Source organism: Aulonocara sp. 'chitande type north' Nkhata Bay, linkage group LG23 (assembly GCF_057382095.1).
Source record: "Aulonocara sp. 'chitande type north' Nkhata Bay isolate Kocher_YH1m ecotype deep benthic linkage group LG23, A_spYH_male_GT1.1, whole genome shotgun sequence".
Classification (NCBI taxonomy): domain Eukaryota; kingdom Metazoa; phylum Chordata; class Actinopteri; order Cichliformes; family Cichlidae; genus Aulonocara; species Aulonocara sp. 'chitande type north' Nkhata Bay.
In genome coordinates this window covers 45,243,282-45,264,170 of record NC_141365.1, presented here as the reverse complement: position 1 = coordinate 45,264,170, position 20,889 = coordinate 45,243,282, and the positions used below count along the sequence as shown (strand labels likewise).

The 20,889-nt window shown below is 43.1% G+C and overlaps 1 protein-coding gene across 1 annotated transcript in view; it reads right to left on the bottom strand.

Annotated features, from left to right (window-relative positions):
- Window positions 1–18,788, bottom strand: part of LOC147302753 (NACHT, LRR and PYD domains-containing protein 3-like) — a 135,532-nt gene extending 116,744 nt beyond the window's left edge. The window contains exons 1-3 of the mRNA XM_086284400.1: window positions 18,515–18,788; window positions 12,339–14,100; window positions 12,086–12,259 (exon numbers count right to left, since the gene is read on the bottom strand). Of these exons, the coding sequence (XP_086140526.1) occupies window positions 12,086–12,259; window positions 12,339–14,100; window positions 18,515–18,788 (2,210 nt within the window). The remainder of the gene's footprint in view (window positions 1–12,085; window positions 12,260–12,338; window positions 14,101–18,514) is intronic.
- Between the last annotated feature and the right edge of the window lie 2,101 nt (window positions 18,789–20,889).

Here is a 20,889-nt window from a genome sequence, read left to right as displayed (position 1 = left end):
CTCACATCACGTCACAAAATAAAATGTATAAAATATAAAATAAAATAACATATAATAAAATAACGTGTTAAATGGGTGGAAATCCCTAGATCAATGTTTAAATTAACACTCACGCATTGACTCTGTCGGCTATGTTTTGCCATGCATGCTCCCTTTGTTTTGCAGCTGAGGCTGTGTTACTTTTTTTCCGCAAAATTTGCATGTTATCGGCATATGCTGCCATCAGAATTTCGGCCTCAAGCGCTGTAAAATACATTGACCGCGCCTTCTTTCCCTCCGTCTCGCTTAATCTGTGCTCCACTAATCAGGGCTTTATGTATCCTCGTGCGCGCGCTTAACTTGGGGTTAAAGCAACTCCGCGTTGATTGAACTACTTGTTATCAGCCTTTCTGAAACCGAATATTCCGAGTTGGACAGTTCGGGGTTACTCAACCCTGAGTATCGTTTTTCACTCTGAGTTTTCTAAACCGGCTTCCTGAAATAGGGCCCAGGCCAAAGCAATGGTTTTGACTCGATCAGCGTTAACCCCGCCCCCTGAGTTTGATGGGTGAGGCTGACAGATAAAATTATTTCAAGATGAGAGCCAGGCGCCAGGACTGCCAAAATGAAATAAATAAATATATCATTAAATAATTAATTAAATGTGTCAATAATTAATTTAATGTGTCAATAATTAATTAAAATATGAAATACATAAATAATTAATTAAATGTGTCATAACTATTTATTTAATTAATTAATTCCAATTTTAATTAATTATTGCCACATTTAATTAATTATATAATGGTGTATTTAATTAATTCATTATGTCAGTCGTGGCACTCCATAGCAGCGGGGCCTCGGGTCCATCTGTCGGGTAGTCCAGTTTACTGAAGAACACCTCAGGCTGTCAGGTTAAAACACTCGGCCGTGTCTTCGTAGCGTAAACGCTGGCCGTCCTCTCAGAGTCTACGCTCTATCTGCTATTCCCGAACAGAGATACGCAAGTTTCTCCGTGACTGCAGCTGCCAGTCAATTCAATTCAATTCAATTTTATTTATATAGCGCCAAATCACAACAAAAGTCGCCTCAAGGCACTTCATAGATACAGAGAAAAACCCAACAATCATATGACCCCCTATGAGCAAGCACTTTGGCGACAGTGGGAAGGAAAAACTCCCTTTTAACAGGAAGAAACCTCCAGCAGAACCAGGCTCAGGGAGGGGCGGCCATCTGCTGCGACCGGTTGGGGTGAGAGAAGGAAGACAGGATAAAAGACATGCTGTGGAAGAGAGACAGAGGTTAATAACAGATATGATTCAATGCAGAGAGGTCTGTTAACACATAGTGAGTGAGAAAGGTGACTGGAAAGGAAACACCCAATGCATCATGGGAATCCCCCGGCAGCCTACGTCTATTGCAGCATAACTAAGGGAGTATTCAGGGTCACCTGGTCCAGCCCTAACTATATGCTTTAGCAAAAAGGAAAGTTTTAAGCCTAATCTTAAAAGTAGAGATAGTGTCTGTCTCCCGAATCCAAACTGGAAGCTGGTTCCACAGAAGAGGGGCCTGAAAACTGAAGGCTCTTCCTCCCATTCTACTTTTAAATACTCTAGGAACAACAAGTAGGCCTGCAGAGCGAGAGCGAAGTGCTCTAATAGGGTGATATGGTACTACAAGGTCATTAAGATAAGATGGGGCCTGATTATTTAAGACCTTGTATGTGAGGAGCAGGATTTTGAATTCAATTCTGGATTTAACAGGAAGCCAATGAAGGGAAGCCAAAACAGGAGAAATCTGCTCTCTCTTTCTAGTCCCTGTCAGGACTCTTGCTGCAGCATTTTGGATTAGCTGAAGGCTTTTCAGCGAGTTTTTTGGACATCCTGATAATAATGAATTACAGTCGTCCAGCCTGGACGTAATAAATGCATGAACTAGTTTTTCAGCATCACTCTGAGTCAAAGCTGCTATGATGACGTTACACCCCATTTTAACATCACCGCTGTCGGAATTAGAATCAAACTTGGACATAAATCAGCGTGATGAGAACTATACCTCCAAAGGTCGGGTAGGCCAGAAGTAAACGGCTATGAAATGGGACGGTCTAGCCTTCAGATTAGCATCACCACTGTCTCAATGGAGTTTAATAAACTCAGCTGTCTGCTCCTTGCTATCTAAAATATAACAGGACACTGGAGTAAACTCTCGACCATCTCACACTTCTGCTTAATCAGTTTTCTGTTTGACGTTTATTCAGCTGTGTGAAAACCACCCGGGGGATTAATAAAGTGGCTTGCAAAAGTATTCGGTCCCCTTGAACTTTTCCCCATTTTGTCACATTACAGCCACAAACACGAATCATTTTTTATTGGAATTCCAGGTGAAAGACCAACACAAAGTGGTGCACACGTGAGAAGTGGAACGAAAATCATACATCATTCCAAACATTTTGTACAAATAAATAACTGCAAAGTGGGGTGTGTGTAATTATTCAGCCCCTGAGTCAATACTTTGTAGAACCACCTTTTGCTGCAATTACAGCTGCCAGTCTTTTAGGGTCTGTCTCTACCAGCTTTGCACATCTACAGACTGAAATCTTTGCCCATTCTTCTTTGCAAAACAGCTCCAGCTCAGTCAGATTAGATGGGCAGCGTTTGTGAACAGCAGTTTTCAGATCTTGCCACAGACTCCTGATTGGATTTAGATCTGGACTTTGACTGGGCCGTTCTAACACATGGATATGTTTTGTTTTAAACCACTCCATTGTTGCCCTGGCTTTATGTTTAGGGTTGTTGTCCTGCTGGAAGGGGAACCTCCGCCCCCGGTCTCAAGTCTTTTGCAGACTCCAAGAGGGTTTCTTCCAAGATTGCCCTGTATTTGGCTCCATCCATCTTCCCATCAACTCTGACCAGCTTCCCTGTCCCTGCTGAAGAGAAGCACCCTCAGAGCATGATGCTGCCACCACCATATTTGACAGTGGGGATGGTGTGTTCAGAGTGATGTGCAGTGTTAGTTTTCCACACAGAGCATTTTGAACAAAAAGTTCCATTTTGGTCTCATCTGACCAGAGCAGCTTCTTCCACATGTTTGCTGTGTCCCCCACATGGCTTGTGGCAAACTGCAAACGGCACTTCTTATGGTTTTCTGTTAACAATGGCTTTCTTCTTGCCACTCTTCCATAAAGGCCAACTTTGTGCAGTGCACGACTAATAGTTGTCCTATGGACAGATTCCCCACCTGAGCTGTAGATCTCTGCAGCTCGTCCAGAGTCACCATGGGCCTCTTGGCTGCATTTCTGATCAGCGCTCTCCTTGTTCGGCCTGTGAGTTTAGGTGGAAAGCCTTGTCTTGGTAGGTTTACAGTTGTTCCATACTTCTTCCATTTCTGAATGATGGCTTGAACAGTAGTGATGTGACGTTCTGTATCGAGGCTTCGAAGCGTGTGTCGAGTAATGGAGGGGGCGTTTCCGCGAAGCGCGTATCGAGGCTTGCTTCATTTATGGGAGGAGCTGAAAATGATGACGTCCGAAGCCTCGCTGTCCGGCTGTACCACGTGACTGGTTCAGGAAGCGGTTCAAACTTTGCCGCGAGCTATGACAGCGATATAAACCCCTCAGACCCCATTCAAAATGTGGGCGTTTGATGGAGAGTTGCGGTTAGTGAGAGTTAGAGACAGTTTGGAAAAAAAAGAAATCGCCTACGACCTGCCACAGTGGAGAAACTGTTGTTTTTAAATAAAAACCAATGATGTGTCCCCTAAACACTAATCACTAGGGGTGCAACGATATTCGTATCGATATTGAACCGTTCGATACAGTGCTTTCGGTTCGGTACGCATATGTATCGAACAATACAAAATTTGTAATTTATTTTATCAACTTTCCTTCTGACGATGCTGTCTGCGTTGAGCGCTCAGTGAATCTGCGTTCGACTACTCCGCCTAGGCTGTACTGTCCAGCGCAGATCCACTGAGCGCTCAACACAGACAGCATCATCAGAAGGAAGAGCGCAGGGCAAGCTAGCGAGACAGAAGTTAAGCACTCCTTGCAACTTGGACCTCGCCCACCCTCATTCAGATCTGGCGTTTGGAATTATTTTGGTTTTCATGTGACGTATGACCCTGAAGGTAAGCGAGTCATGGACTAAAGTAAAACAGTATGTTGGATGTGCCACGCAATGCTCAATTACATGGGTGGGAGCTAGTGTGTTAGCGCAGTTAGCTCGTTAACGTGTTGGCCGTCTAGCCCCATGCACGGGGCGATCGGCGGTAGCTCGTTAACGGAGATTTGCCGTGTTGTGGCGTTAAGGTCATTTCAACAAGATTAACCTGAAAGCACTAGTGGGAACACAACGAATATGACTGCACATTTACACCGACATTATCCTAGTGCAAAGACAAAGATGAGTGATTCCTCAATCAGATACAGGGCTCGCAATATCGCTAGCCCGACGTCCCGGGGCTAGCGATTTTTTCAGTCGGGCTACCAAAATCTATCTCTGCCCTGCCCGTCGGGCTATTGTAGGAAGGAAAAATATATGTCAATGCTTTTGCATTCTTTCGGAAATGTAGCTGGGTAATTATGTCATTGGCATCGGTGAGCCACTGTCAATATGTGACATATTGAAGTCGCGTTTGAATTTGCGCTTGTTTTTTTGCTTTCACTTTGCAATCGTGCGAACTGTGTATAGAGAGCGACAGCACTGATTGGTGAGTGATGATAATTTGTGCACCAATTCCTCTGACATTGTCTTATTAATCGTTAGCTTACTATGCAAACATGACAAGTGAAATCTCCCGCAGCAAGCTTAAACATGTGAGAAGTTGATCGTGCAGAGAATCGCTGAGCTTATGTGAGTGCGTGTGTAAAAGCAGCAGAATATATATTTTAGTTCTGCTGAGCCAAATAAGACAGGTCAGGGTGAAGAAGTGACAGCCAAAGAAAAGCTTACCACAAAACGGAGAAGTTATGACAAATCAGACTATAAGGTAAAAAGAAAGTGCAGCTTTATGGTTTCATGGACAAAAGAATTTCTGTGGCTGCAATATGACGAGCTATATAACCAGGGGTGCACATAAGTGGTTCGCATTCGCTGTCAAAATAAAAAACACGCACAAGGGTTAGGGTTAAATTTAAAAACTGTACTTTTGAGTTAAAATATATATTTATAATTTTAATAAATGACAAATTAAAAAGGCATGAACAGTTTTTTTGTATCGAAAAAATATCGAACCGTGACACCAAAGTATCGAACCGAACCGAACCGTGAATTTTGTGTATCGTTGCACCCCTACTAATCACTGTCCTTGCCTCAATGTTACAAAAGCACAACCACTGTCCACACCTCACCTCACAGTATATGATCATTTCCATTTTAGGCATTTCCAAATAATCATTTTCCATACTGCCAGCATAAATATACACAGTATACTGCCATCACTACAATATAGATGTTTTACACACTCCTTTTGTTGTTGACATTCACAGGCTGTGTGCAAAATGCCACACTCTTCAAATTCAAGCCAACTAATATTTTTACGTCCAGTAGGTGTCCTGCTAGAGCAAATGAAGCTTCAAGAAGCTTCGCGTTGGGGTGAACCAATTGGATGAAAAGCTTCAGTGCTTCATGAGGCTTCATCTGCCCATCACTATTGAACAGTGCTCCGTGGGATGTTCAAGGCTTGGGAAATCTTTTTGTAGCCTAAGCCTGCTTTAAATTTCTCAGTAACTTTATCCCTGACCTGTCTGCTGTGTTCTTTGGACTTCATGGTGTTGTTGCTCTCAATATTCTCTTAGACAACCTCTGAGGCCGTCGCAGAGCAGCTGTATTTGTACTGACATTAGATTACACACAGGTGCACTCTATTTAGTCATTAGCACTCATCAGGCAACGTCTATGGGCAACTGACTGCACTCAGACCAAAGGGGGCTGAATAATTACACACACCCCACTTTGCAGTTATTTATTTGTAAAAAATGTTTGGAGTCATGTATGATTTTCATTCCACTTCTCACGTGTACACCAGTTTGTGTTGGTCTTTCACGTGGAATTCCAATAAAATTGATTCATATTTGTGGCTGTAACGTGACAAAATGTGGGAAAGTTCAAGGGGACCGAATACTTTTGCCACTGTAAAGGTTTATTTTGTCTAATCTAATCTAATAACTTTAATCTCAGCCAAACTGATTTACTCAGGAACAAATAAAACACTGAAAAAAGTCAAACAATAACATTTTTAGGTTGTCTAAGTCACTTATATATTACGTTTAACCTGAGTAGCGAAAGACCGCGGTGATCTGAACATGATGTGCCGGGAGTTTGCTGTTCTCGGCGGCTCTACTGACCCTCGAGCTCTCGGCTAGCTATCGAGCTGGTGGGTAACAGACGTCTCAGAAACGTCAGAGCACTTTTGCAAATATGCGATATCTTGATAAACTGAGCAGATATTTAAAGTTTACACAGCTACATTCTCACCTGAAAATATGTTAAAAGTTTATTTTGTGACCCAGAAAGAGTAATAAGAGTAATATTGAAAACTTAGTAGCGACCGCCATTGCCGGAAAGTGGAATTGGATGGGCCACGCTATGAATTCTGGGATATGGTGGGCCACGAAGGACACACCCGACCCATCCTTTAATTTTGGGGAAAAGGAGGACGCATTGGTCGGCTGCATTCAGAGGAGTCTATGAATTTGGACAGCCTTCATCGTGTCGCTGTGACGTAATCGGTCTACAAATGCGTCCTCAGGAGGATGCAGCCCATGAATTTGGACACCCCCTATGTTTACTACTGCATAGACACATTGAATTTCCAACACAAGGAAACGACTTTTTGGATAATGTTTTCACCACCAAGGGAGGAGATTACAAAGCCCCCCACCCACTTTGGTGCCTCTGATCACATCACTGTTATGCTAATGCCAGCATACAGGCCCCTGGTCAAAGTCACTAAACCAGTTCGTAAGCAGGTACGTGTGTGGCCAGAAGGACCTGCAATACTGCTTTTCCACCACAGACTGGGAGATCCTTAAACAGGCCGCCACACATGACAACACCACAGACCTGCAGGAATATACAGAAACTGTCATTGGCTACATCTCAAAAGGCATCGATGAGGTCATAGAGACCACTGTCCAGGCCAATCAGAAACCATGGCTCACAGGTGAGGTCTACAGGCTCCTGAGGGTGAGAAATGCAGCCTTGAAATATTATCCAATATTATATTACATTATATTATATTATATTACATTATATCCCCTTTCACATTAGAGCCACAACAGGACCCACTAGAACATGGGAACAAGTAAAAGTGAAATATAAGAATATTCTACAGAATGGTAATATTTATCACTTATATTGCTTTTCGTCTCTTGGAAAGAGACCCTGGAATAATCTGTTTGTTCATAACAGCAACCAAGAAAAGGGCAGAGCAAAAAAGACAGGTGGTGGTCCTGCACCCCCTCGTCAACAAGTTGGTTAAGTGAATAATACCCTCACGGGAATATCGATATCTCTCTATGAGCACACTGTCGCGCTGAGCTAAAGGATCCTGTCTGTCCTGCAATATACGCTGGATTCTGAGGACTCTCCTTAACGGTCTTGCACCTTCCGCAATGGGTGGCTCGCGTATACGGACAGGACATGGCTGCGACAGGCTTCCCAAATCCACCTTCGCTTTTATAGCCGTGGTCTCTCATCTTGATTACACAAAGTAATTTACAATTACTACTCTGAAATATAAATTACATCTGTAATAATCACATACATGTAATAGAATGTTAATAGTACATTTCCCTTTTTTAGGAAATGACCTGTATGTATCTGTGTGAAATCAATAAACAAACAAAGGGTTGCCGATCAATGTTTCTACTATCGATGCGTAGCCCCTGTTAAGCCACCCAGTGATCTCACATTACTTCATCCAGCTATACTAATCGTCAACAACAGGTGTGTTCGGAGTACCGGAATAGCAAGCTCAAAGTTGGCGCGATGATTTGATCTTGGATGTAGTAAGCGAGGTACGAAGAACGGACCCCAGGTAAGAACATTGTTGAGGTTTAAATTTATAATCTTAAATACTTATATGCTGATTATATTGCTTTATAAGAAAGGCCCAACTCTGAGTACACTCTGTGCCGACAGGACTGACAGGAAATTACATGCTTTTGCAGGCAAAAAGTGAAACTAAGCAGAGTGTTTGGTCGAAACTTAAAGTGTGTGTGATGTCTATATAAATGACTAGGCTTGCTGTTTTGTGCTTCAGACCTGGGGTTGTGTGTTCAGGTCTCCATATCCGGATATGTAAAATAAAGATAATCTTTTAAAGTAAAAAGACCACTTTTGAGCCGTGTCTTTTTGGCCATAACGAATACCAAAAGAACCGGAATTTAATAACATTAAAACCAAACAATAAATGAGCAAAGTAGTGCATGATAAATATAGATGACAAATACAAAGTGCAATATAGAAACACTGGGTAAAAAGAAATGAACAATTAAAAAGGAGGATAAAAGATGTGAGCAGTAGTTAAACAGTAGAAATAAATACATAATAAACAAATAAAAATAGATAATAAATGAAAGCCAGGTCTGAAAGGTGAGTTTGGCTTTAAAAGCATGACAACACACTGCTGTCTTCAGGAAGGCTGCTCCAGTAACTTTCTATGCTCGCTTCGAGGCTGCAGCTAAGGACTCCAACAATGCTAGTGCTAGCGGCGCTAACGGCTGCAGACAGGAAGATACTGCCAGCACCGGAAACGTGCTCGTCATCTCCGAGCATGAAGTAAGGAGAGCCTTCAAGAGAGTGAACACCAGGAAAGCAGCAGGACCAGACGGCATCCCAGGTCGTATCCTAAGAGACTGCGCATACCAGCTAGCTCCTGTGTTCACTGAGATATTCAACATCTCTTTATCTCAGTCGGTGATCCCCACATGCTTCAAAGAGTCCATCATTGTTCCTGTCCCGAAGAAACCCCACCCTGCTTCTCTCAATGACTATCGCCCTGTAGCCCTCACCTCAGTAGTGATGAAGTGTTTTGAACGCCTGGTCAGAGACTTCATCATTTCTTCACCACCAGACACACTGGACCCACTACAGTTCGCTTACCGTCCAAATCGTTCCACAGACGATGCCATCTCTCATCTCCTCCACACATCACTTACTCACTTGGACACTAGAAGGGGGAATTATGTTAACATGATCGGAAGGTCGGCGGTTCGAATCCACTTAACGGCTACCCTGAGGTACCCCTGAGCAAGGTACCGTCCCTACACACTGCTCCCCGGGCGCCTGCTTAGTGGGCTGCCCACTGCTTCACTGAGTGAATGGGTCAAATGCAGAGAAAAACAAGTAATTTCCTCATGGGGATCAATAAAGTATCCATTATTATTATTATTATTATAGACTACAGCTCTGCATTTAACACCATAATTCCCTCCACACTCACCACCAAGCTGGAGCATCTGGGACTCAGCTCATCTATGTGTCAGTGGATCTCCAACTTCCTAACTGGCAGACCACAGGCAGTAAGGATGGGCCGACATGTCTCAGCCTCCACCACTCTCAGCACTGGAGCCCCCCAGGGGTGTGTTCTGAGCCCCCTGCTGTACTCTCTGTACACATATGACTGTGTGGCCACTACCAGCTCCACCACCATCATCAAGTTTGCTGACGACACCGTCGTGGTGGGCCTGATCTCTGATAACAACGAGACGGCCTACCTGAAGGAGATTAGGAATCTGGAGAACTGGTGCCAGAGGAACAACCTCCTTCTAAACATCAGTAAGACAAAGGAGCTGATAGTGGACTTCAGCACTAAGCAGGAGAGGAACTACCAGACCCCCGTCATCAACGAGTGCGCAGTGGAGAGAGTGGACAGCTTCAAATACCTCGGAGTTCACATCACGCAGGACCTGTCATGGTCCTGTCACATCAACACCATGGTGAAAAAGGCCCAACAGCGTCTCTACCACCTCAGACGCTCGAGAGACTTCCTTTTTTTGTTTTTTGTCCCGTTTGGATCTTTAGCCATCAGAATTGTTGTCTTAAGGCCAAGAAAGATGCCAAGCGGATTTATTTTACCAAGTGGATCATCATGGGCTTGCCATATTGGTCCATTTGATTGACCTTTATTATAATTATGAATTTATTTTATTTTCAGTTGCTACAAACGGGACAGACATGACTGTGGGATAGGACAGGGGGAAAGAATGAAAGAAAGAGAGGGAGAGAAAAAAAGAAAACCAAAGGGGAGAAGAGACGGTGAGAAGGGGGGGAAGAGAGAAAAAAACAAACAAACAAAAAAAACAAAACTCCTGGGTCACCTGTATGGAGAAAAAAAAACAGAGGAGAAAGCAAACAACAAAGAGCAACATAATAAGAAAAAAAAAGCACCATCACAATAAACTAGCTAGCAGTAGATATCGATAGTTACTAAATAATAAACGATATTGTGCAGCACGCAAGATAGCCAGTGCACAGTGTGCTTTGAGGCAGCAGCCAAGAAAGCTGTAGTCCGCGTCTATGAATACCCATGTGTACACCTGTGTGCATACCTGTGTGGATCAGCATGCTTGCATTCCAAAGGTTTCTCCATGTAATGATCTGCTAGGGAGTGTGGGGAGCCACAGCCCTGTCCTCTATGGTATGAAGCAGGTATGGAGGAGATCAAAACTCCAGACATCCAGAGGCCCCCAGAACACAAGAGACCAAGGAAGACCCACAGAGGGGCAGCCGCGCCACTGTTCCAGTAAGAGCTGAGGAGAGTCCCAGATGAGGGCTCACTCAGCAGCCGCGGAGCAGAAGCCAGGGGGAGTTGCAGTGACGCGCCCGTGAGCTCCGCCGGCAGCCAGCTGTGCCTGAGTGACCGAGCCCCAGGCCGAGAGGCCGGGGGCACCCCACCTCCGAAGTGGCCCGAGCGAGCCGCCAAGGAGTGAGCCGGTGTGTACCCGGACGCCGCTTGAGAGACTTCCAACTGCCCTCCAAGGTGCTCAGGAACTTTTACTCGTGCACCATAGAGAGCATCCTGACGGGAAACATCTTAACCTGGTTCGGGAACAGCACCATGCAGGACAGACGAGCTCTACAGAGGGTTGTGCGGTCAGCTGAGCGCACCATCCGCTCCGAGCTCCCTGACCTGCACTCAATCTACAGCAGGCGGTGCTGGACCAAGGCCAGGAAGATCGTGAAGGACCTCAGCTATCCCAACAACAGACTGTTCTCTCTGTTGAGGTCAGGAAAGCGATTCCGCTCCCTGAAGACCAACACAGAGAGACTGAGGAGGAGCTTCTTCCCGCAGGCGATACGGTCTCTCAATCACACCACCACACAGTACTGACCCACACATATAGTTCTTACACACACACTGGACTTTCTGGACATTGTTTTCACTTCATCACTTAAATCACTTTAAGCATATTTGCACTGCACAAGACATAATGTGGATTGCACAACACTGGACACTATATTCTTCATTTCAAGCTAATACTTGTACAGCTGCTGTTATTGTGTATATATTTATTTATATTTCTTCATACATTCTTATATAGTTCTATATTGTGTATTTTGTTGTACACTTATTTTATTTTCAACTTTAATTTATATATTTTATCTCATTCTTTCCCAGTTAAATTTACCCTTCATTCTAATTTGTGTTGTACAGTTATTTCATTTTTAACCTTAATTTATATTTTATTCCTTCCTAGTTAAATTTACCCTTTTTAATTTTTCATATTTATTTCCCTTTTTAATTTTTCATATTTATTTCCTATCTTATTCATAGCCTTTTCCTTTTTTGTTTTCTTTAGGTCACGAGCAGTTGTCCAAGCATTTCACTACATATCGTACTGTGTATGACTGTGTACGTGACAAATAAAATTTGAATTTGAATTTGAATTTGAATTTGAAAGTCATCTACATGTGGGTTTAGTTCTGACTTTAGGGACAAGTAAAAAAATAAAATAAAATAAAAACATCTGTCCAGACAACCTGACAGTCAAAAATATAAACTCAGGAACTTAAAAGGAAAATTGTGCTGACTTTGAACGTCCGCATCAAGATAAACTTACAGATTTAAGAGTCAAAAAGTGTCAAAAAGTCTGTATCCTTACCCGAGAGTTTCAAGTTTACAGTCAGGACTCTTTAGTCCAACACACAGCAAATCCAATCCTGAATCCTGCAGTTTGTTCGAGCTCAGCTCCAGCTCTCTCAGATGATTGGATGGGGAGCTGAGAATTTCAGACAAAGCTTCAAAGCTTCTTTTTGAGAGTGCACAACGACTCAGCCTGAGGAAGAATAACAATGGAGACATATTCTTTTATTCATCTAGCATTATTAAACATATTTGTTCATAGATTCACTTACAGCACTTTCTTGGATGCTTTGACCACTGGCAGCAGCTTCAAAAATGCCTTCTCTGAACGGGAGTATTTCTCCAGGTCGAACTCATCCAGATCTGATGACAGTAAGATGAAGACCAGAGCCGACCACTGAGCAGGAGACAGTTGATCTGTGGAGAGACGTCCTGATCTCAGGGACTGTTGGATCTCCTCCACTAGAGAACGATCATCCAGTTCATTCAGACAGTGGAACAGGTTGATGCTTTTCTCTGCAGACAGTTTCCCACTGAGCTTCTTCTTGATGTAGTGAACTGTTTCCTGATTGGTCTGTGAGCTACTTCCTGTCTGTGTCAGCATGCATAGAAGATCCTGATTGGTCTGCAGTGAAAGACCCAGGAGGAAGCGGAGGAACAAGTCCAGGTGTCCATTTGGACTCTTTAAGGCTTTGTCCACAGCACTCTGGTAGAAGTCTTTTACAGTAAGTGTTTTCTGGAAGATTTTAAAGCGAGGAGATTGTTTCTTAAGCAGGTTGACTCCAGAGTTGATGAAGGTCAGATAGACATGAAGAGCAGCAAAGAACTCCTGAATGCTCAGATGGACGAAACAGTAAACAACGTTGTTGAACATGTGACACTCTTCAGCTTTAAAGATCTGTGTGAACACTCCTGAGTACACTGAGGCTGCTCTGATATCGATGCCACACTCTGTCAGGTCTGATTGATAGAAGATCAGGTTTCCTTTCTGCAGCTGATCAAAGGCCAGTTTTCCCAGAGACTCAATGATCTTCCTGCATGAATCTGTGTCATCATACTTGATGTCCTTCGTTGTTAGGTGAAATAGCACAAGGCGTAGGTAGAGCTCTGTGAGAGTCTTAGGCAGATCTTGACTCTCTTTGTTCTTCATGACAAACTCCAGAACTGTAGCAGTGATCCAGCAGAAGACTGGGATGTGGCACATGATGTGGAGGCTTCGTGATGTCTTGATGTGGGAGATGATGCTGCTGGCCTGCTCCGAATCTCCGAATCTCTTCCTGAAGTACTCCTCCTTCTGTGGGTCAGTGAACCCTCTGACTTCTGTCACCATGTCAACAATGTCACAAAGGATCTTATTGGCTGCTGCAGGTCGTGTGGTTATCCAGAGGCGAGCAGAGGGAAGCAGTTTCCCCCTGATGAGGTTTATCAGCAGCACATCCACTGAGGTGGACTTTCTAGGGTCAGTCAGGATTGCAGTTTTGTGGAAGTCCAGAGGAGGTCGACACTCATCCAGACCATCAAAGATGAACACAACCTGGAAGTCTTCAAAGATGTAGATTCCTGCTTTTTTGGTTTCAGTAAAGATGTGATGAACAAGTTCCACCAAGCTGAACTTTTCCTCTTTCAGCAGATTCAGCTCTCTGAAAGTGAATGGAAACATGAACTGGATGTCCTGGTTGGCTTTGTCTTCAGCCCAGTCCAGAGTGAACTTCTGTGTTAGGACTGTTTTCCCAATGCCAGCCACTCCCATTGTCAGCACTGTTCTGATTGGTTTATCTCTTCCAGGTGGGAGTTTAAAGATGTCTTCTTGTCTGATGGTTGTTTCTGGTCTGTCTGGTTTCCTGGATGCTGTTTCAATCTGTCTGACCTCATGTTCATCATTGACCTCTGCAGTCCCTCCCCCTGTGATATAGAGCTCTGTGTAGATCTGACTCAGGAGGGTCGGGTTTTCTGTTGTAGAAATCCCCTCGAGCACACACTGGAACTTCTGCTTCAGGTCTGACTTGAGTTTGAGCTGACACTCAGTGAGAATCTCTGCATGAATAAACAGCAAATGACACAAATGAGAAAACTGCATTCTGGTTACTGTGGTTATGTGTTCAGTTCACTGGACTCTTGGTGTCATGATCCGGCTGAGTCTGAGTAACTTTCCACAGCATCAGCTCTCCTCGACTGGGTGGAGCCCTCCTCACTCCTCCCTGCTCCTCACCTGTTGCCAATTACTCCGGCAGTATTTATGAGCAGCACTCACAATGAACCTTCTCCAGATTGTGTGCTTACCACAGTCAGTTCTCTGCCTCACATTTTGTCTTGTGCTCCTCAGCTTGTTTCGCGTAACCCTCTTTTCCTGTTCCCAAGTCGGCACCTGGATACATCTTCCAACTCTCGCCATAAGTCACGCCTCAGGATTCTGGCCTGCCACTGCTGGGAAAACTCACTCTTGCAAACTGCCATCCTCACCTGCCTGCCTCCCTGTGCACCCACATCTCACTCTGTACCCAGATTTAATTCATCTCCTCCTCCAGCTGATCTCCACCTGCAGCCACGTAACACCTCTTAGTTTTTAAATCTTGGACTCATTCACTACACTGTGGACCACTCTGATTATTATCTCCTTTGTTCCAGTGATCCTGGATAGTTTCTATTTGCCCGATTCTGCCCCTGTTGTTCCTTTGACCTGCCTCAGCTTATGTTCTGGCCTCAGCTCTGCACTTCTCATTATACCTCGCTTGCTGTTGAATTTAGCCGTGATTCAGCTTTCTCCGTCAAGAAATCTAGTAAAATACATTTCTGTTAAAAGTCACTCAGCCTCCGTTTTTTGGTTCTGTGCTTGACTCCATTCCTTTTCATGAGCCATTGAGCCCTGACACTTGGGTTATAACTGAGGGCAGGTTTTATAGAGACACATTTGATTTAATTGTGTTTATTTATACAGCACCAAATCAATACTAGCAACATTTCACATATTACATAAACAACACTATGGAGCCAGTGATGAATAAATATGTAGAATAAATGAAAGAATTTCAAGTATAAAAGTTTTTTTTTATTAATTCCTCCAAATAACAACAACAGTCACCCCAATGTGCTTTATATTGTAAGATAAAGAACCTACAATAATACAACAGAAAAAACCCCAACTATCTTTTTGGGTCCTGAAAACTGAAGGCTCTGCCTCCCATTCTACTTTTAAATACTCTGTGAACAACAAGTAGGCCTGCAGAGCGAGAGCGAAGTGCTCTAATAGGGGGATATGGTACTACAAGGTCATTAAGATAAGATGGGGCCTGATTATTTAAGACCTTGTATGTGAGGAGCAGGATTTTGAATTCAATTCTGGATTTAACAAGAAGTCGATACAGGAGAAATCTGCTCTCTCTTTCTAGTCCCTGTCAGGACTCTTGCTGCAGCATTTTGGATTAACTGAAGCCTTTTCAGCGAGTTTTTAGGACTTGCTGATAATAATGAATTACAGTCATCCAGCCTTGACGTAATAAATGCATAAACTTGTCACGGCTGGGGCAGCAGTCGTGCGGTGGAGTTAAATGAGGACCCAAGTTGCAGACAGTGGTGGAGATGCGAGTGAGGTTTTATTTACAGTGAACAAACCAAGGTGAGGGCAGAACTAAACATAAACCTAAACTGGAAAAACTACAGTGGCTTGCAAAAGTATTCGACCCCCTTGAACTTTTCCACATTTTGTCACATTACAGCCACAAACATGAATCAATGTTAGTGGAATTCCAGGTGAAAGACCAACACAAAGTGGTGCACACGTGAGAAGTGGAACGAAAATCATACATCATTCCAAACATTTTGTACAAATAAATAACTGCAAAGTGGGGTGTGTGTAATTATTCAGCCCCCTGAGTCAATACTTTGTAGAACCAGCTTTTGCTGCAGTTACAGCTGCCAGTCTTTTAGGGTCTGTCTCTACCAGCTTTGCACATCTACAGACTGAAATTCTTGCCCATTCTTCTTTGCAAAACAGCTCCAGCTCAGGCAGATTAGATGGGCAGCGTTTGTGAACAGCAGTTTTCAGATCTTGCCACAGATTCTGGATTGGATTTAGATCTGGACTTTGACTGGGCCGTTCTAACACATGGACATGTTTTGTTTTAAACCATTCCATTGTTGCCCTGGCTTTATGTTCAGGGTCGTTGTCCTGCTGGAAGGGGAACCTCCGCCCCAGTCTCAAGACTTTTGCAGACTCCAAGAGGTTTTCTTCCAAGATTGCCCTGTATTTGGCTCCATCCATCTTCCCATCAACTCTGACCAGCTTCCCTGTCCCTGCTGAAGAGAAGCACCCCCAGAGCATGATGCTGCCACCACCATATTTGACAGTGGGGATGTTCAGAGTGATGTGCACTGTTAGTTTTCCACCACACATAGCGTTTTGCATTTTGAACAATAAGTTCCATTTTGGTCTCATCTGACCAGAGCACCTTCTTCCACATGTTTGCTGTGTCCCCCACATGGCTTGTGGCAAACTGCAAACGGGACTTCTTATGGTTTTCTGTTAACAATGGCTTTCTTCTTGCCACTCTTCCATAAAGGCCAACTTTGTGCAGTGCACGACGAATAATTGTCCTATGGACAGATTCCCCCACCTGAGCTGTAGATCTCTGCAGCTCGTCCAGAGTCACCATGGGCCTCTTGGCTGCATTTCGGATCAGCACTCTCCTTGTTCGGCCTTGTTCGATTACACACAGGTGCACTCTATTTAGTCATTAGCACTCATCAGGCAACGTCTATGTGCAACTGACTGCACTCAAACCAAAGGGGGCTGAATAATTACGCACACCCCACTTTGCAGTTATTTATTTGTAAAAAATGTTTGGAGTCATGTATGATTCTCATTCCACTTCTCACGTGTACACCGCTTTGTGTTGGTCTTTCACCTGGAATTCAAATAAAACTGATTCATGTTTGTGGCTGTAATGTGACAAAATGTGGAAAAGTTCAAGGGGGCCGAATACTTTTGCAAGCCACTGTGACAGACAAACCTGAAAACATAAGGACAGCGGGGAATACACAGAGATGACACAAAGAAGGCTGGATAGAGAGACGAGTAGTAACACTGATTAACACAGTAATGCAGACGACACAACGAGGAACACAGGCAGACACATACTATAAATACACACAAGGTAATGAGGGAATGACACACAGGAGGGGAGCACAGCTGATCCTAATTCACAAGACGAGACACAAACCTTCAAAGTAAAACAGGAAACAGACTGTTTTACAACACAAACTCGGGGACACGAACAGAACATAGAGGAAAGACACAGGTAGAGATCAACCTAAGAACTAATACAAAATCAGAATTAACACAAAGTACACAAGGTGATACCAAAAATGAAACAAAACGCTGAACGACCCAGGACCATGACAGAACTAGTTTTTCAGCGTCACTCTGAGACAGGATATTTCTAACTTTAGAGATGTTGCACAAATGGAAGAAAGCAGTCTTGCATATTTGTTTAATATGTGCGTTGAAGGACATGTCCTGGTCAAAAATGACTCCAAGGTTCCTCACAGCGTTACTGGAGGCCAAGGTAATGCCATCCAGAGTAAGAATCTGGTTAGATACCATATTTCTAAGCTTTTCAGGGCCGAGTACAATAACCTCAGTTTTATCTGAATTAAGAAGCAGAAAGTTAGCGGCCATCCAGGTCTTTATGTCTTTAAGACGTTCCTGCAGTTTAACTAATTGGTGTGTGTTATCTGACTTCATGGACAGATGGAGCTGGGTATCATCTGCATAGCAGTGTAAATGTATGCTATGTCTTCTAATGATGCTGCCTATGGGAAGCTTGGTAACGGGAGCGTTGCCAGCAGAAGGCTGAAGTGGAATCTCCCAGAAAGCTGCAGAAGAAAAAACATGAGCTGAAATGGTGGATTTCAGTCAAATAAGGAGAACTGTGGCTTTCCTCCAACCTTTGACCAATCACCTTAGTGTCCTGTTTATCAACCATAATAAAAAGCATTTACTGTGTGGGCATTTTTTTGTTTGGGTCTCCAAACAGCAGAAAGAAATGGCAGCCATTTTTTTAACTTTACCTTCAACTGGTAAATAGATTTAAGAGAAAGCACTTTGATCATATTTGTGACGTGTCCCAAACTGTTGTTGTCGCCTCATTTATGTTGATAAAACAGTTCTAAAACCAATCTGACAATATAAATCTGTAAAATGGGCAGAAAACCTGCTGCTGGTCCCATTTTAATCAAACCAACCCAAAGAGCAGATATTCATGTGTACACAGGAGGTTATTTGTGCAGATGCATAAAACATAAACTGTTGGCTTTCTGCAGTCTCTCACTCCTGAAAGTGTTGGCAAGTGTTTTGGATTTATTATTTATATAGATTTTAATGGCACCTGTGTAATGTTAACTAAGGTTTTTATTGTTTATGTGTTTTTTGTTTAGTCATTCCCTGACTTACCTGTGGGTTCTGGGATGGTTTTATTTAAATTCTCCAACAGATCATTCTTGTTTATCCTCCCCAAAAGATTTTTAGCAACTTCAAAAGTGTTGATAGAGTAGGTATCAAACATCAGATCCACTATGTTCGTCCTCTCTGCATTCTCCAGTTTACTCACTGGGATTGCTGGTAAACCTTCTACAGACCCGTTCTTCAGATGCCACTTAAATTTTTCAAAGTCATCACGTTCCAAATCCTCCAAAGTCCCCAGAAGGATTTCTTTAGGTGTCGTCATCTTTTACCCTGTAAGGACCCGATAAACAAAGACTGTAACAACAGCTGGAGAGGTAATTGTCTGATTTATCAGAATTTAACTTGATTCTAACAGCAGTTCATCACAATAAATTTCTAAGGCTCAGAATGCAACAAAATTGCACATGAAGAAGCACATAGAGAAGTATCCAAGTAACACTTTGCTACAATATAAAACAAACTATTATAAATAAAGAAAATATATAAACTAAATATATACACTACCCGTCAAACGTTTTAGAACAGCCCAATTTTTCCAGTGTTTTTGTCACGGTTTGCGAGCCGTGTGTAAATTATCAAAGGACCCTTTATGCAGGCAGCTCAGATGGAAGTGAGTTTATTCATCACATGGTGATACAAACAGAAATGGCGAAGGTGAGCATGGAAACTAAGCAAAAACCTAAAAACTAATAGTACACGAATATGAAGAATTACACGAAGGGAAGACGAAAACACGGAACACAAGGGGTGGGAGCAAAGCACCACAACACATCACTATAGGGCTTCGGAGCGTGATGTCACGGGGGTGGGCGTGGAAAGGATTTTGGCCCGATTCACCATTTTGGGGGTCTAAGCTAGGAGCGATAGCATAGCCATGGTTCGTACTTGCTGTGTGCTCGGCTGCAATGTTCGATCTTACGACCGGCACGGGAATAAGGTTGGATTGTCTTTTTATGCTTTCCCAACCTGGAAGCGACATGAGGCAGCTCGTGTATCGATGTTACCAAACGAAGGCGTCTAGCCTGGATAGCAGCTGTGAGATGAGCTGACGTGCAGCTCTCTTCCATCTCCAAATATCTGTTGGTGCTCCAGACATTTTCATTCCGGTAAGTTCTAAATATGTTCATATCTCTCTTTATAGCCTATTAGTTTCATTTTCGATGCGCTCTGAGCTCATAGCAAATTAGAACAAACATCCTACTGAGTGATTTTGCAGAACTACCGTCTATTTATAGAGTTGCTAATTATTTGGCATTATTGCAGCAAACCAGCCTATGAAATGGATGAAACATCATGACAGGTTTCCAGCGCTACACGAGGGACCTGCTTCAAACAAACCACCATGCCAATCAGATTACTTCTTCCATGTGAGGGTGAAGAGGTGACCCTTCTGGATAAGATGGTGAAGGTTTGCTGCGTTTGGTGAACAGTGTGATAATAAAACCAGAGAAGAATGAAACCTGCTCCTGTTAAATGTTCTTAAGTCTTGTGCTGTTATTTTTTCAAAAGATACAGTAAATAAAGTAATGTTAGTAGTGGGTGATATCATGTAAACACTCATGATTTGGTGTAAACATTTTGTCATTTGTAAACTGTAAATGATATGGATTCTACACTGTTACTGATGTGATGTTCTATAAAGTGGTTTTAATAAAAAAAAAAAAAAGGCAAAATAATTTAGTTTCTTTATTCAACTTTTGAACAGTGGGACTCAGTCAGTACATATTCAGTAAATGCAAATTATTTACACAGCAGTGCACTACAGGCATACATCTAGACCCCTAGATAAAACATGATGGCATTATAGCAGTGACAACTCCTCCACAGTAGCAGGTGGGGTTTTTCTTTTTTGAGGACGGCTCCTTTTACCTGTCACTACAGATGGTCTGTGTATGTTTTGATCAAGAGCCTTTTTTTGGGCAGCTGAAGAGAAGTCGTCTATCTTATGGCCAACCTCTGGGTGTATCTTGGTATTATTACCAGGCAAAACCCAGTATGCAGGTTCATCTGTAACAGTCCTTGTGCCACGGATCAACACTGTTCCGTCTACTTTAGACAGAAGAGCAGCGACGTGGGTGCAGGTCTCTGCGACTCCGGCCATACAGGTGCAGCGGGCGGCTTCAACCTTCCCTGTGATGCTCACAGTGACCCATGGCTGCAATGCTGGTTCATTCAGTCTTAGAGTGCAGCACCTGAAACACACACAGACAAAGTTCATTTAAAGACAAGAACTATGAGCCAAGGCCGACACAAATGTGTTTAATCTACTTTATCATAAATGTAACAAAGTGTCAAGAAAGTTAGCACATACATGTAATTTTTCATTTCTTTATGTGTCCATCTATAGAACGCTGCATGTTATA